This window comes from Aspergillus melleus, assembly GCF_016097325.1.
Source record: "Aspergillus melleus strain CBS 546.65 chromosome Unknown contig1, whole genome shotgun sequence".
NCBI lineage: Eukaryota > Fungi > Ascomycota > Eurotiomycetes > Eurotiales > Aspergillaceae > Aspergillus > Aspergillus melleus.
This window is the reverse complement of record NW_025763370.1, coordinates 5,541,517-5,557,348: the sequence shown is the minus strand read 5'-3', so window position 1 is coordinate 5,557,348 and position 15,832 is coordinate 5,541,517. Positions and strand designations below refer to the sequence as shown.

General features: G+C 45.7%; 2 protein-coding genes across 2 annotated transcripts; both read left to right on the top strand.

Moving 5' to 3' along the window:
• Nucleotides 1–208: 208 nt before the first annotated feature.
• On the top strand, nt 209–2,846 carry RBT1 (putative glutamine rich protein; the record flags this gene model as incomplete). The annotated part of the gene is made up of 3 exons (XM_046083605.1): nt 209–497; nt 544–852; nt 901–2,846. The coding sequence occupies 3 exons, from the start codon at nt 209–211 to the stop codon at nt 2,844–2,846; spliced, it is 2,544 nt and encodes an 847-aa protein (XP_045939562.1).
• A 1,704-nt stretch (nt 2,847–4,550) lies between these two features.
• LDX57_001960 (uncharacterized protein) lies at nt 4,551–5,355 on the top strand (the record flags this gene model as incomplete). Its single annotated transcript, XM_046083604.1, has 3 exons — nt 4,551–4,623; nt 4,672–5,195; nt 5,293–5,355. The coding sequence occupies 3 exons, from the start codon at nt 4,551–4,553 to the stop codon at nt 5,353–5,355; spliced, it is 660 nt and encodes a 219-aa protein (XP_045939561.1).
• Between the last annotated feature and the right edge of the window lie 10,477 nt (nt 5,356–15,832).

Sequence of the window (15,832 nt, the reverse complement as noted above, 5' to 3'; positions counted from 1 at the left end):
TGCTTCCATGCATCATTGTCAAGGTATTAAACCTCACAGAACCTGCTACATTTTCCCTATCTTACAACAACTAAGAATATCATCACTTATTGTCTGCTGGCTCAGACTTGTTCGTAACGCTTTATCTATCAACTGATTTTCCAATTTCATCATTACTCGCTGAATTGTTTTATTTTTGCTCCATTTTTATCCCAAAATACCGTTAGCCATGTCTGAATTTTCGGCCACTACCAAGCCGGACGGCTCCCAGGACTTGATGGACGATGACTATTCAAAGACTGTCGGTGATTTGACTCGGCAGCAGGAGCAGGAGATTTTTGACAAAATCATTGCACTGCCACCCGACAGTACCTCCGACTTTGCCACTAGCATGGGGGCTGACATAGTTCCCGATGGGTTCGGGCTCTCCATTTCTGATCTTCTTGCGTTGACACCAGAAGAGAGGTGGAAAGACTACGACTTGGCTGTCCGCACCAAAGCCAAGGGGGTTGCTGAAAGTATGTCACCAGATAAACAAACATGCTTTTACTAATGCGTATACAGAACTGCATCGTGTCGTGCATTTTATGGAAGAAGAAGCAGCAGGAGGAACTCCCCCCAAAGACATCGTTTGGACCCATGAGGCTACAGACTGCCGAAATCAGCTCAGTGACGAACAAAAGTCGGAGATTATCGAGAAAATAAACAACCTACCTTCTGATGGTGTTGCCGATTTTGTCAAAGCACTTGAGACAAGCATCATTCCAGAGGGTTTTGGACTTAGCTTGATGGATATACAAGCAGTAGCCCATCCGGACAAGTGGCTCAAGGCTAGCCCCGAAACCCGCGAGAAGGCACAAACAGCCTTCACCCGTACGTAACCCATGATTCTCTGGGAATTGTTGGCTAACAATGATTTAGGGATCGATCGTGTCATCAGTCAGGCTGAAACAGGCGCCGGTGGGGGTGTTAAGAAGAGAAACTGGGTCTATTATCGCTCTGAGGCTGATGACGTCCCTGACCTATCTGACGAACCCTCGGCCACGGGGGGGTTGAGGGCTTTCCACTTTGCAGAGCATGCAAAGGCGACAGAACACCTAGCGACCCTTTGTAACGGTCTACTAGACCAGAGTGCAGAGACTCAAGAGGCTCTTCAGACAGCACTGAGCGCACTGTCCGCCATTAACCAAAACATCGAACGTTTCAATGTCCAGAACGGATATCCTGCTGAAATTGCACAGATCAATGTGACGGCCTTCCAGGGACATTGGCGATCGCTCTTCGCTCAGTTTCAGGGGAACTTGAGAAGTAAGGAGGCGAAGGTCGCCATGACCAAGTTTTGCCGGGCATCATACTATCCGGTGGGATGGATTTATATGCCTCCTGCCGATGGCCGGCGCTACTTCACATCAGAGAATTGGTGGCTTGCCTTGACTTCCACTTTTGCAAAAGACCTTCAAGAGTGGTATGCCAATTCCCTAGAAGGCAAATCTGCAGACTACGACGCGGTGCTCAAGAAAAAACTGGAGTCTTTCAACGCAGAGCTTTCCCAACTGAGTGATGCCTATGGAGGAAACCCGACAAACAAACAAGCCACATTGGCAGATTCTATCCGTCTTATTGAAGAGCTCAAGAACCTCGCAAAGAACAAGGATCGTTCCGGCTATGACCTGAAGATGAATGAGATTAAGCAGGCACAAGAGAATGGAATTTATCCAATCGAATGGATGCCACCAGCCATACAAGATTCTTACTGGGCTTCGCCACCCCCAAATAAGGTACCTTCAACAACTTCCCACCCTGCGGCCAACCCACCAATCAGTTCTCAGCCGCAGCCACCGTCCAGCACGCAGATGAATGGACATTCAGGAGCGAATTCTGGAGCTACGAGTGCTCCTGCGGCTAGTGGCGGACAACTCAAGGTGATCAGCGTTCGCCCAAGAGTGGTGAAACGCCGCATTGAGCCTGGACTGACGGCCACCGGTGAGCCGATACGCTACATTCAGAAACTCGGCGAGAAAAGAGCGAATTTCGTCGTTGAGGGAGCCGATGGTTCCTATCGACTGGTGAGCAGCGCAACCGCCGGTGGAGTGCCCGCCCTAGAAGGTGCAGTAACGAAAGGTGTACCTTTCACAGTTCAGCGAGAAGCAGAGATCCAAAGATATAAAGAGCGAGTTAGAAATGGCGGCGAATACGGGTGTTTCTTCGTCGCGATTGGGGAGTTGGACCTTACCAAGGAACGACTGCCATTCATCGTTGTGGGGTTCCACCATTCGGACGGTGTTAACGAGATCAACGAGGCCATTTCGAGATCAAACCTGGGAAAGATCCTGTCACCCAAGGCCGCTGATCGAATGATCGTCGAAGGAATAGTTGGACATCCGAATATGACGCTACGAGAGGTGCTAATGTACCAGATCTCACTTGCGGCCCCACTTACCAACTACCATATGGAACCACCAACAGCCCAGCGAGCACCCCAGCAATCTGGATATGCGCACCTCGGCGGCTTCGAGCAACGCCAGTCTCTGCCATGGGGAGAGCCAGAGCCTTTGTGGTTCCAAAAGGCTCGTCCCAAGCCAAAGCGGGCCCCAGTTCAGTCTTTTATGAACCAGCCGGAGTCATTCGAGCCTGCGATGTCACAGGCGCAGTACCAGAGGCCTGCTTCTATGCCGCAGCAAACAATGGGCTTCATGCCACAGCAGCAGTTCAGCGGCTTCTTGGGCCAACAGCCAAACGGCCAATTCCCTTACATGGGAGGTCCTTATGGCTTTATGCAGCCCCAGCCTATTATACAAAAGCCCATCCTCAATCAATTCAGCGGCCCCTCAATTCCAACTATGATGCATCAGAATAGCGATGTTTAGTCAGAATACTAGTTGTGCGTGAGTGCGAAGCGAGGGGGAAAGGGATTGTATTGGTTGGTGGGAAAGGCGGCGGGTTAGAACTAGAAAATGATGCTATGCTGGGCCTTGCAATTCTTGCAGAATCAGGGTTGAACCAGATACTGTACTAAAGATTGCCATAGTCCTTAAATTAAGCAGATCAATCCAATATTTCATTCTGGAACACAGAGTCGTACTACTTTAATTCTTTCAATCCGAGGATTGGTGTTAAGAAATCTATATTGAGAATCCCATTCAAGAATTTAACATACCCCCTTATCATCTTATCAACATTTGCCATAGGAACGTTCCACTCAGAATCAATTGTCGAAGCATACGGACATTCCCTTCCGCCTCACTTAGTCATCGGGGTTTATATTTGTGTCACAACCGAGGGCGTCAAGCTGCAGTCCGGAAGTTGCGGACGACAAGCGGGTTCCGAACTATTTGGTTGCGCCATTGCTAGCCACGAACCGAGGGCGTAGTGGACAGGTGGCTCAACCAATGGAAACATAAATCAGGTTCAAGTAAGGTTCAAGCTAATGTGAAGCATTGCCGGCCGGAGATCTCAGCGGCTACATGGGCAGACTAGACCTAAGTTAGAAGTCGTTCCGTGATCAGGCTGGTTTCGGGATTTGCATGTTACCGCTGGGCTAGGTATATATACATATCATATGTAGTTGGAGATTAGAAGGATCAAGCAGCATACAACAAACTGAATATGCACCAAAAATTACTGGTGTTGGGCGTCAGTGCGCTGTCGAACATTGTGCACCTGGGCAGCTTAACCATTGTAAGATCTTTCCTTTGGAGAAAACGGTACATGCTCACCTTAATTGAAGACCAACGTTATCTGCCAGCCTGATGAGTATCGTGGTGCGCGGAAGTCTGAAATTTTGCGGCCGATCAATTTCCTCGAGCGAAACCATTTCCTCTTTGACCTCGAGCCTGGTTGCTCTCTGGTAGCTGGCTGGAAATCCTCCGCGGTCTATCTCTGCCACACGGTAGGAATGATACACCCGGGCAGTGGAACAGATTGATTTACTCACAATGGTACAGCATCCCAGCTCAATTGAAGTCGATTCTCGAGAAATAGGTAGACTGGCTCATGATGGAAACCATGCCTGCTTGGCGAGAGCCTTCAGGGCTCATGTTGAGACTTACCAGAACATTACTGTTCATTTGGAGAGCTCTGTTTGACCTTACTGCTTCTCTTTGCTCGGAAATGTTCCAAGGGTAGATGTTTTTTGAAAAATTATATACATGGCTTTAGCTCCCACACTTGTGCAATACTTTTGAATTGAGGCAAAATCAAAGCTCGCACCCTTCCTGGTTGAGACGATGGATTGCTCGTTGGACGTTCCCTTGGTTGTAGCAAGTTCAGAAGAGTGGTACAGTTGCTGCGCCACATCCAGATTATGTACCATACTGAGCAATGCAATCCGATAATGTATGGCGCGAAAGAAAATTTCTGGGGTACTTTTCTTTCGATGATGTTTGAACGTCAAATTTCACGTCCAACTTAGCGGGTCGCAGCAAGCATATGATAGGGCCACTCGGGCGGCACCATGAGACAGGCTTTACGAAAATAGCGACCCCTAGTGTGAAAATCGTGGCCCTTCGAAACTTATAAGCCCAAGAATTGTCTTCACACAGATCTAAACTACATGGTCTCAAACCGTCACAATGCAAGAATTGAAGACAGTAGGCCCCTTCGAGGTATTGGAGTGGCCGGAGCTGCCGGGTGCATACGGCCGTGGTAAGTACAGGTCTTCGATACGGTTTGAACATGTGCTGATTTGGATAGCACGTCATTGCACTACCCTCGAAGAGGCAAGTATCAAGTTAGACTGGTTCGACAGTCTGGCGCATGAAGTGAATATTCTCCAAGTTGCCGCAGGGGGCATAGGCATACCGATGTTGCATTGGTTCGAGGCAATTGATGGGAAGGAGGTAATGATCTTGGATATGCTTGGAATATCGCTCGAGGAGTTCTACATCAAGTCCGGTCGCTACTTCGGCCTACAGAACCTTCTTATTTTTGCTGAACAGATGCTGTCTCGTGTGGAATTCATACACTCGAGGAGTATCGTCCATGGAAGTCTAGACCCTTGGTCGTTCAGGCTTGGAAGCCGAAGCTGGCAGTCCCAACAGATTCTTCTGACGGACTTTGACATCCAAATCAGTGAAGATAAGTCAACTCTTGATGACCTTCGCGCTATTGGACACATTCTAGCGTACTTCTATGGACACTGGGATTCATGGGATCAGTACCGCCAAGAGAACGCAAATGGTGTCCCTGAAGATACTGCGCCGTTTATTAGCGCCTTTGTACGAACAGTGTCTGGTTGCAAGTTTATTGACTACCGGGAGCTACGGGCCATTATACGCAGTACCTACAGGGCCCTCAGCACTCACCTTGCCATAGGCCTCGGCCTGGAGGGTGCAAGGGCAATCCAAGATGGATTTGATTGTTGCATCAGCACAATGACAACCGACTCTCTGTTTGACAACTTGAGCTTGAGGCTTGCGGAATCTGGTCAGCATCTTATGTGGCTTGAAGTGGAACCAAACAGACTTCAACATCTCCACCGCTGCCTGGATGATAGTTTGGACATCTTTTCCATCCTGATCAGTCGTGATCGACCCATCGATATGGAGCGGCCCCATCGTCGCGCACATTGTCTCTCAGGCCGCTTATGGAGAGACCTTCGTTGGATCTTTACGTCCTGTCCATCTTCTGAGGCTCAACTCGCATTGAACTGGAAGATATATAGGTTCATTGCTGTTCTATATGAGGCAATTCCCGTATACAGATCCTTTTGGCTTGATTGCCTTTTAGGGCTTGCTCGTCATAGACAGAGTACTGAGTCAGATCACCAAAAGTCTGTATGGACTCGGACACTTTTGTACTGGCAGAACCTGTGTACTCTGCAGCAATCCGAGGGATATCCTCTTGTCTAGAACACAACTGTGGATGGGGACTGGCCAATATGGAGTTTTCATTGATATTTGCAAGCTGATCATCATCTACTTCGATACTTATGCGAATGCCGACTCTATTTGGGCTCTTCTCTTTCTGTACTAGCGCGTGCCTTTATCACACAAGCTCAGTACTTGCATAGAAGTTCAGCATTCATTAGGTTCTTCCTCGGTTCTCGTCGTATGAGAGCAACGGTGGTTAGTTCTGGTGATATATAATTAAGCATCCGCCACACCACAACGATCATAGCAGCCTCTCTAGGTTTGGTTGTTCCTTCGAGATGCTCACCTGTCATTGGCTGTATTGGGCCCTGTGTGATCATATCCTTGCCCCTAAAAGTACAATGTGGAGTGAACAGTCAGAGAAACTCTCGGTTGAATTGTTTGGCGAGACACGGCTGCAGGAAGGAGGTTCGTTGATCGCCTCTGAACCCGCCACTAGCCCCATACCTAGCCATAAGATGTACCAAAATGTTGCCAACTCATCGCTGGAAGACGTCGCGTGCTGATAAATACCACGAGATAACTTTCTGGTTGGGTGTTACGCACGCAGTTCCTCTCAAAGAAAAGCTCATGCGCCCAGTCGCCGGCGTTGCCCAAACCGGTACACGAACCTCGGAGAATGAGCAGGGGGGAGCCAGATAATTATGGACTGTCTTCCTGGTTGGGGCAGCGCATGCAACACTACGGACTAGTTTCAAAATATCACGGCTTGGTGTCCAATTGTGCAATGCAGCTTGGATGGTTGCGGTCACCTGAGTGTCCCCGGGCCTCAGTCCGTCACATTAGACCTGAGGTATATAAAGGGCCTCTTTCCCCCAACTGGTTGTATGCTCTGATATTCTCTTCTCATCTTCCCAAGTCTGCTTATATCGGCCTTTCGCCCCCAAGTGTGGTGTCAAGATCACCATGGCAAGCCCCACCCGCACGATTATTATCACCGATGACGAAAGTCTTGAACCAGGTAGCTCACGACCTCGGAGGGCCGCTCGCCTTGATTACAGTTACCGAGAATTTGATGGTTGAGGCGGTGGATGATGAGACGGATATGACACCATCACGCAAACGTAAAAGAATCGAAACACAGGAGCCGTCTGCTTTGGTACCAGCTCCTCACAAGATATTCTTCGTCCTTGACTAACAGTTGGCCAGGATAACACCTTCGAGGAGCTCCAAAAGTCAATTCGTCATGAAATACAATGGCTGAAAGGTAAAATTTGCGTGCTTCACGATGGACCTCTCCAGGAGAGGAAAAAGCACCAAAAGACGGAAGAGGAACTTTCAAAGCAAAGGGAAAAGCGTAATTTAGAGTGCAAGATCTGCTATATGCAGCCAGATCGCTGGGTGGTAACTCTATGTGGGCACATTGTCTACAGCTCACGCCACAGGGCGCGTCAGGAGGTTATAGATAGCGACGAATTCTGGGTTATACAGGGCAGGTCTTGTAGAGATGCGAGAGCCAGGCAAGATGAGACCAACCGTACGAGTGAGTTCTTTAAACTGAATCCATAGATTTTGGGAATCGGGCACCTGTCCCAATGGCGAGTAACGATTATGACCAAGTGGGGGCGCATCAGAAAGACCATAGAAGTGACGCATGGCAAGGAAAAACACCTGCCGATATGCCGACCAAAAGCCATAGTCATCGTTTGGGTGTGGCCTTTCCTCAACGCAGCTCTCGGAAATCTGGATCGGAAACCGATTATTCTGTGGGCGAACATACTAGCGATACATTGTCTGACGGATCGTTCCACTGATTTTGGAGGCAGGAGTCGACCTAGTAATATTCTATCCATCGAAATGCAATTGTTTTGTTCAAAAAGGCCCTTGAACTTCACCGAGCCGTAGAAACCGGGTCGAGGCGTGGTTGCAGCTGACCTGACCTCTTGAAAGTGGGTCCCGCGAGCCGAAAACGCTTATTAAGCAGGATTTGGTCACGTGACGTTCGCACCACCAAATTTTTTCTTTTCAATTCGCACGACCTCTTACACCACCTTACCTTCGTATTCAACCCACCTTCTTCGACCCCCCCCCTTCTTTCTTTCTTCAATAAAGCACTTTCCAAACACTTATAAAGCCCTCTGATACACTCTTCATTACAAATACTCATTTACCGCTCCGCAACCGCTTCGGAGCCGCCACGATGGCAAATCTGGCGAAAAATGTGAGTAACCGCTTATCAAGCGCTTTCGAAGCAGTTGTTTTAACTTTTCCCCTCAGAAGTGGTACTGCTGGTATCTGCGTATGGTGCCCACTGGGCAGCTCACCCTCCCCCCCTACGAAACGGTAAGCCTTATTTTCGCCTTCTTTCTGTCTGATTCCTACCTCATTCCGTTTTCCATTTGAGCAATCTTTTCGTGGAAAGGATACTTGAAAGGGAGGGAAAGATTGCTTGAAAAGTGCTTTTTAAGCACTTGAGTGAAAGCGGTTTGAAACCTTTCAGAAAGGGAACTGAGAAGTGCTTTATAAGTACTTCGAGGAAACCTTTTGTTTCCAGCCTCTCAAGTATTTGCTAACTGATTTGGAACTGCTTAGGATAGTGCCGGCAACCTGATTATCTACTACGGAGAGCTTTTTTGCCGGAAGGAGGATTGCGCCAAGGGCCAGGTGAAAAAAAAAATAAAATGATTTTAACTGTTTGCTAACTGCTTGTCAACTGCTTAGAGGAAATACACGGCTACCAATAACCTTCGCACCCACCTCAAAGCGCATGAAAACATCAGCCTGGCAGAGGATAACAAGGGCGGTCGGGTCGGACAGAAGGAAATGGATCGGTCCATCAGTACGGATATTCAATATGATTACAACTGATTCTCAAGCACTTGCTAACTGCTCTACAACTGCTTAGAATGGTACAAGGACCTTTTTTCCGGTGAGGAGCCCCAGCTTGAGGAAGGTACTGGCGGCGGCAGTAGCGGCGGCAGATTTGGTTCTGGCAATGCCTCGATTCCCCTGCCAGCTTTGCCCCTGACTAAAAAGGACGGAAAGGTAAGATTATAACCACTCATTAACTGCTTGGCAAGCGATTAATGACTGCTTAGGTTCATATCACGGACATGCGGAAGCTGGTCAGAAATATGGGCAAAAAGATTCCCTGCGGCAGTTGTGGCGACCGTAGAAATTGTTGCAAAGATATCAATCTTTGCGAGCATTTCTTGTTGTTTAATTGCGACAAATTGGCCCCGGCTACCCACAACGATGAGCAGGAAAATGCTGGCGTCAATGCCGAGGAAAACGATGCTTGAAAAAAAAAATACCAGGGATCAAGTGCTTGTTAAGCGGTCTCCAAGCGGTTACAGGAGTTCGGGGGAATTTTCTTTTTTAAAAAAACAGGCGCTTTGGAAGTGTTTTTTAAGTGGTTTGCAACTGGTTACGTGAACTAGGGAGGCGTTTTGATTTGGCCAACGGCCCAGGATTTTAAGCATTTTTTTTTGGGGGGAAAAACATGGCCGTGGTTAGTTAGTTCAAGTGAAGCAGTTGAGAAGTGCCTCTTAAGCACTTGAAAAACTTCCTTACCAAAAAGTAGATTATCACCTCAAGTAGTTTATAAGTGCTTAGATGGAATCATTCCTTTACCGAAGCTCGATATATCATAGAATATATATCTTCTATATTTAGAAGGGTCCGCCACTAAAATGCTTGCAAGGGACCCCTTAATCAGTTATAAAGCGCTTACGGTCAAGGAAATATATTTCAACCTAGCAAAAGCACTTAGAAGCTGCTTAATAAGTATTTATATCATCTTGCAACTGGCGCCGGCGCTCAATAAGATTCAATTCCAACTCTTCATTTCGTAGCTGTTGCAATCGCGTCTCTTCCTCCTGCTTTCGTATATCAGCTTCAAGCTTTTTAAGCTCAAGTTCCTGACGTTTCTGCTCGGCCGAAAGGGTATTGGTTGAAGCGAGACGACGAAGATTGGTGGTTGATCGAACGGATCTAAGTACTTATTAGGCGCTTGCTAAGTACTTGTGCAGGGGGGAAATATACTCGCTGTCTCTACTACGCCTTGATGATTGAGACCGTGACTGAGAGACGGCCTGAGATTGAGGCCTTTCTTCAGGGTCATATAATGAACCTTGAGAGTTCGATCTAGGGCGTTTGCGGGATCCTAAAGAGGGGGTAAGCACTTGCTAAGCGGTTGATAAGTACTTGGGGGAACTCACGGTAAAGGTGTCTCCGATAATGTGTCTCTATACTAGAGGTTCGCGAGCTATGATGAATATTATATTGATCAAAGTGCAAATATTGCTCAATATCATTTTGATCAAGCTTCGCAGAGCTATAGTCTTATTAGTATTATCATAAATACTTGGAAAGTGCTTACTAAGTACTTTCTAGCAGCCTCAGTTAACGGTAAAAACTTTCCTGAGGCATATGACTTTTCATGAGATTGCTCAACCGCATTTGTATGATCGCGAAGGGATTGAAAGAAAACAGGCTTAATTCTTGAACAGGCTTTATTCAAACCTGCTTTAATAATTGGTCGACTTTTGTGTAGAGCCCAATTTCGTACATTGTGATCTTCCAAGGCTGTATAAGCAGTTAGCAAGCGCTTCTCAAGTAGTTAATAAGTAGTTATACTAGTTAATAATCTTATCAACTCATCGTAGTCTTCCTCTGATTTGCATTCAATAAGACTCATCATTCGACTCCATACGCCACTACCATGATTTTGAGTGCCAATCGCAGTCAAAATCGATCGTTGGAAATGGACTTTACAGAATACAATTATATTCTGCAATTGCCATATATAATCTCGATGTTCCGGATCGATTTCAGACAGATATTGCCCCAGACCTATAGAAGCGCTTAGAAAGCATTTGTCAATCAGTTGATAAGTACTTACCAGTATATTGTTTATTATCCATATCAACAATTATACCGTAAATCCCATTGCCATGAATAGGATAGAACACAACTGGCTTTCTTGTTACCTTTGCAATAAGCTGAAAAGCTCGTTTAAAAAGTAAAAAATAGCCTTTTGTTGTTTCCTGGTTGGTAAAGACGCGTAAGAGGGTAACAACTTTATAAAGCAGTTAGTAAGCGCTTAAATAGTACTTTACTGCTGTTTACTCACTTTTCTTCTGGTCGGTCAGAAAAGTTGAAAAAAGAACTTCATTAAAGTCCTTTGTACGGATCCGTTTGTATGACATATCAACTTCAAATGAGCCTAATTCTGAAAGAAGCTGAATTTGCTCTTTGAATGCGCAAAAAGCCATACTACCATTTGAATCATGATAGTATTCTCGTAGATATTCCTTAAGTAAAGTAAATAAATGTAACTACTTAAGAAGCGGTTACTAAGTACTTACTTTTATTAAAGGATCCCGATTTTGTAAAAAGATTAAACCATTCAATCCTTGACCTGCAGGATTTGAAAGAAGACGTTCTTTTTGAATAATTGCAGAGATTCGATCTTTATTTGAAAAAGATGAATGGATTTGAGCTAAGGTTGAAGAATTATACTGCTCACAAAACTTTTCAAGTTGTGGAGATCGGAGAAATTGAGCTATTCTAAGCAGTTTAAAAAGCAGTCCGTAACCGGTTAGAAAGTACTTACACGTTGTTAAAGTAGGATCCCGAAGCTCACGAATAATTCTTTGCACTCCATTTAAAATTTGTTCTGGAGGCTTGTTTGGAGGTGGTGGTATATGTTGATGAATCCCATGCGAAGTGAAGATGAAATATGGACATTCTTGAAGCTGTAGAGGCAATAATGCACTGAATTTAACATTGCATTTAGTTGTAATAATCCGTCCACTTCCTTGCGGATGGTCTTGATCTGGATAAGCAGTTAATAATCGCTTAGCAAGTAATTAAAAAGATAACATACCGCACCACTGTCTTCTGGAGGTAACAGGTTCAAAACTACCACATTCTTCAGAAGAAGGTAGTAAATCTTCATTACAAAGACTTTCTAAGAAGCCTATATCCATATTTGTATGATTTGGAATAGACTCTCGAAGATGAGAAGGATTCTGACCCCCTAGATCATTGACACAAGCAATATAGGGTTGACGTTCTCCTATAGCGTTCTAAAGTAGTTGTTAAACAGTTCCTAAGCACTTAGAGGAAATAATGCTTACCACTTGATTATACCGCTTAAAAAGCGGTTTACATGATTCCCGATTTTCAACACATGCATGCCCTCGGTTGAAACGCTGCGTAAGCATTCGAAAAAAACTGGAAAAATTAGATCAAGTACTTGCTAACTGCTTTGTAAGTGGTCATAATACCTGTATGCATTTCGTTTGGTCCTATCTGTCTCAGAAAGTTGAATGCTTCGACGAGCCTTTCGAATCCTTTCCCACAAAGCTTCATCTACTGCAGTATGATGATGTAATCTGAGATCAGAATTAAGGAATTCGCATGTTTTAATTCCTGAGCAATTCCATGTGATTCGGCTGACAAAACAATCCAAAAATGAACAAAAAATCGATTCTTTACGACCACAGATTTGCCGCTTCGCATATTGAACCTAAGACCGTAAGTACTTATCAAGCGGTTATTAAGTGGTTCTGTACCTCTGATAGTAGGTTTTTGCATTCATCATATGATCGTCCTCTTGATGCAACAATATATGAATATCCTTGCAAATGAGATTGAGGGTATTCAGGAAGATCATCAATATATTCAACCTTTAGTGTAGTAAGAGGCTTTGTTTTCGCATGAGTCAACGGAATTGGAATGTCATCTTCGGGTTCCTATAAGCACTTAGTAAGCGGTTACCAAGCGCCGGCAAGCTTGGGAGTTTTCCCTACTGTAGTCAAAGCATCCACATCGATTACTTCATTCAAGGGATCTGCAGTAGAATCCATAGTATGACTTGTAAGAAAGTACTTTGTAATCGCTTAAGAAGCGCTTGACGGACCGGAATAGGGAGTGGTGAAGAAATAAGAAAGAAAGTTGAATTTTTCATGGAAAGCGGATTACTGTAAGATATTTAAGGTCGCGCGAATCGTTCTGCTTATAAATCAAGCCTTGGCGGACCCACATTATGAAACGGCTCAAGCGAGCCTATCGATAAGCTCGCGTGAACTGTATCCACGGTGGAGGCGCGGCGCTTGTTTGTACACTCCTTACGTTATAGGGCGGATGCCGGCTCCCGGCATTGTCCGATTCAAAGTCACGTGCCTTATAATACCACGTGATATGACGGAAGACCGATGCCCCTCTTTTTCTTCATGCACCAGTGAATTGTGTCGCAAGCCTAGTATCTCAACTCGGGCACCATCTACGTTCATGCCCGAAACACGCTCTTCTAGTCCTTTATAATACTGTTGAAATCTTCTCTTCTGTGGCATGGCTTAATTACTCACCAATATCTCCCACGTTGACCATTCCAAAAACTACTGCTGTCGGGTCTTTATCGAAGAGTGAGCATAGAGTCGTTTCGAATCCCAACGTTTATAAGCTAATGAAAGTTCTTCGCAACAGGCCCGTTCTACCTCGGAGTCCTATTCGAGCATTTTCCATATTCCTTGCAGCCCTCCCTGTTCCATACCAGCTGTCATGAATACCCGATAATCAATATACGTGTTACGATGCATGAGAGCCTTCCATCAGAAGATGTTACAGACATCATAGACGACGATGGTAATCTCAGAGACAAATACAAAGCAGCTGTACGTTACTGTTCTAGTCAATCCAGTCCCTGGCCTAACATTTGACAGACTGGTATTGATGGCATAGTTGAAGAGGCTGTTCCTAAACCTGTTTGTGTAAGGGGCCCATTTGACTATACCACAGCCATCATTGTATGGCTAAGAAGCGAAGTTGGGACTGTCAAGATTTTTTCTGGGGACAGGAATGTCCAGACTTGGCAAACGTCCCCAGTAGCTCCTGATAAAGTTATTATGGCTTTTTTGGAACCTGGATACTATTGCTGGTGGATGAAAGGTGCGAAAGTGAAATATATACAAAAGAACACATCCACATGAGACTTCAACTGGCGTGATTGTCTTCAACCGGTATGTAAACGCATGATGTCTGCGCAGATCTCATGTGGAATAATCATGAAAGGTGGATTCGCGTGAGGAGCTGGCAGTGTGATTGTCAAAGAATGTCTTGACTTTTTCGCTTCTTCAAGAATGATTCCTGCGCCTGCTTCGTCTAAGCGAAGAAACCCTGAGGCAGAATAGTCTGTAGCGAACATTGCCTGACAGTCATCTGATGTCTGGCAAGCTGCATCAATCGAGCTCGATGGCACTTGCCCAATGTTTCCTGGGCCTACATTTTGTAAGAATACTTCCAGTGGTCCAAAGTGTTTTCATGGGAATGCATACCTTCTTCCCAGGTCCGCTTTCTGGTGTTTAAGCTCAGGCTGGGTAAAGAGAAAAGCTCTTATGAATACTATTAGCTATGCCATGGAATGCGATATGACTAACATATACATACCATTGTAAGTTGGAACTTGATGAGCTGCGGCCAGATTTTCCAGTATAGGGCACTTAAAAGATGACTGATGCGCCTTAAGGCGCTGTATTAACTGAAGTCGTTCCTCGCCATTCATAGTTATTATCCTTTGCTTTCCCAGGCTAGCTGAACAGAGAACAACCAGTCCACGGTCGCCGACGCGGAGAACATCAGTGAGAAACGTGCGATATAGCTTGGACTCACGCTTGGCTGGTCTTGTCATCATGGTATCAACCGCGTTCTGCACAAGCAAGGCCGCTTTGTCTTCTAGCCTTTGGAGTGCTTTCACGATGGTTAGAGTCTTTTTCATCTTCTGCATGCATTCACCAACGACAGTAGGTGGTTTAGTAAGGGGTCCAATTTCCCGCCTCTCCATTTCTATCTCCAGCGACTCTACAGCCTTTCGACAGAGACCAAGCAAAGTAACCACATCAGCGTCCGAAACGTCATCATATCCGCAGTCGTAGGTAAAAGATTTATTTTGTCGTGTTTGCAATAATACACTGGGAGGTTCCATCTTCCCCTTTGTGAAGTGTATGCGCGAAAGAGTAGAATCGTAGAATCTGTATCAAGTTGTGATGAGCAACCAAGTGGGGACGCCTTCGGAGCAGTTGGGGGGCAATTGGGGAGGTGATGAGGGGCAAAAGGGGGGCGCGGCCCGACGGGAACTAGTTAAATAGTTGGGTGATTTGGGCAGCGGCGCTTATGTCACCATACTAGATCAATATTAGTAAACTAATCATGTGATTGCATCTGACATCCAATGTTGGGATCCAAAACACAGGGCGGCAACTTCTTCACGACACCCAACCCGCAATACCCTATATTGTCTATATACGATTTCGAATCTGTATCTTGAGCCCAATTCTGCGAATTATGAGAATGGCAATGATCCCCATGATTCTAAAGCCGGATTTTACTTGGCCACGGCATATACCTTCCAATATTTCGGAGACAACACCTCGCGTGCCTCGAGTTACGGGCAAAACCGTCAGAAGAGTATGGGGCGTAATTCACAAATCGCTTTACTACCTCTCTCAGTGGTATTGTTCCTGGTTTGGGATCAATTTTGATCCTAATATAGTTCAACTTCCCTTCGGACTCGTCATGAAATGGACAGACCGGACCAGCATCGAAGAGGCGGTTTCGATGCAGATGGCAGGGGCTTCTGGCATACCTGTCCCTAAAGTCTTGAACTACGGAGAACACCCAGATGCCCCATTCAATAGAAGGATTTCGATTCTGATGACTAGACTACCCGGAATACCACTCGAAAATTCTGATGATGAACTGCAAGTTGACTTTGAGGGGCCGTGGTTAAAGGAACTTCAAAAATGTGTGCATGCTATGCGTTCATGGGTCCTTCCAGGTGAACAACGCATTTGCTCCCCACTTGGGACGTCTTTACGGAGTTCACGAGTCCCTGGTCATGTAATGGGGCCATTCGCAGACAACATGCAATTCTTGGAGCATCTTCTTTCTCCAGCATCATCGCATGGCTTCAAGTGCATGTCTGAGTATCAAGATACTCTAGCACATGCAAGGAAGCTTCAGCAATACCATCATCGCAT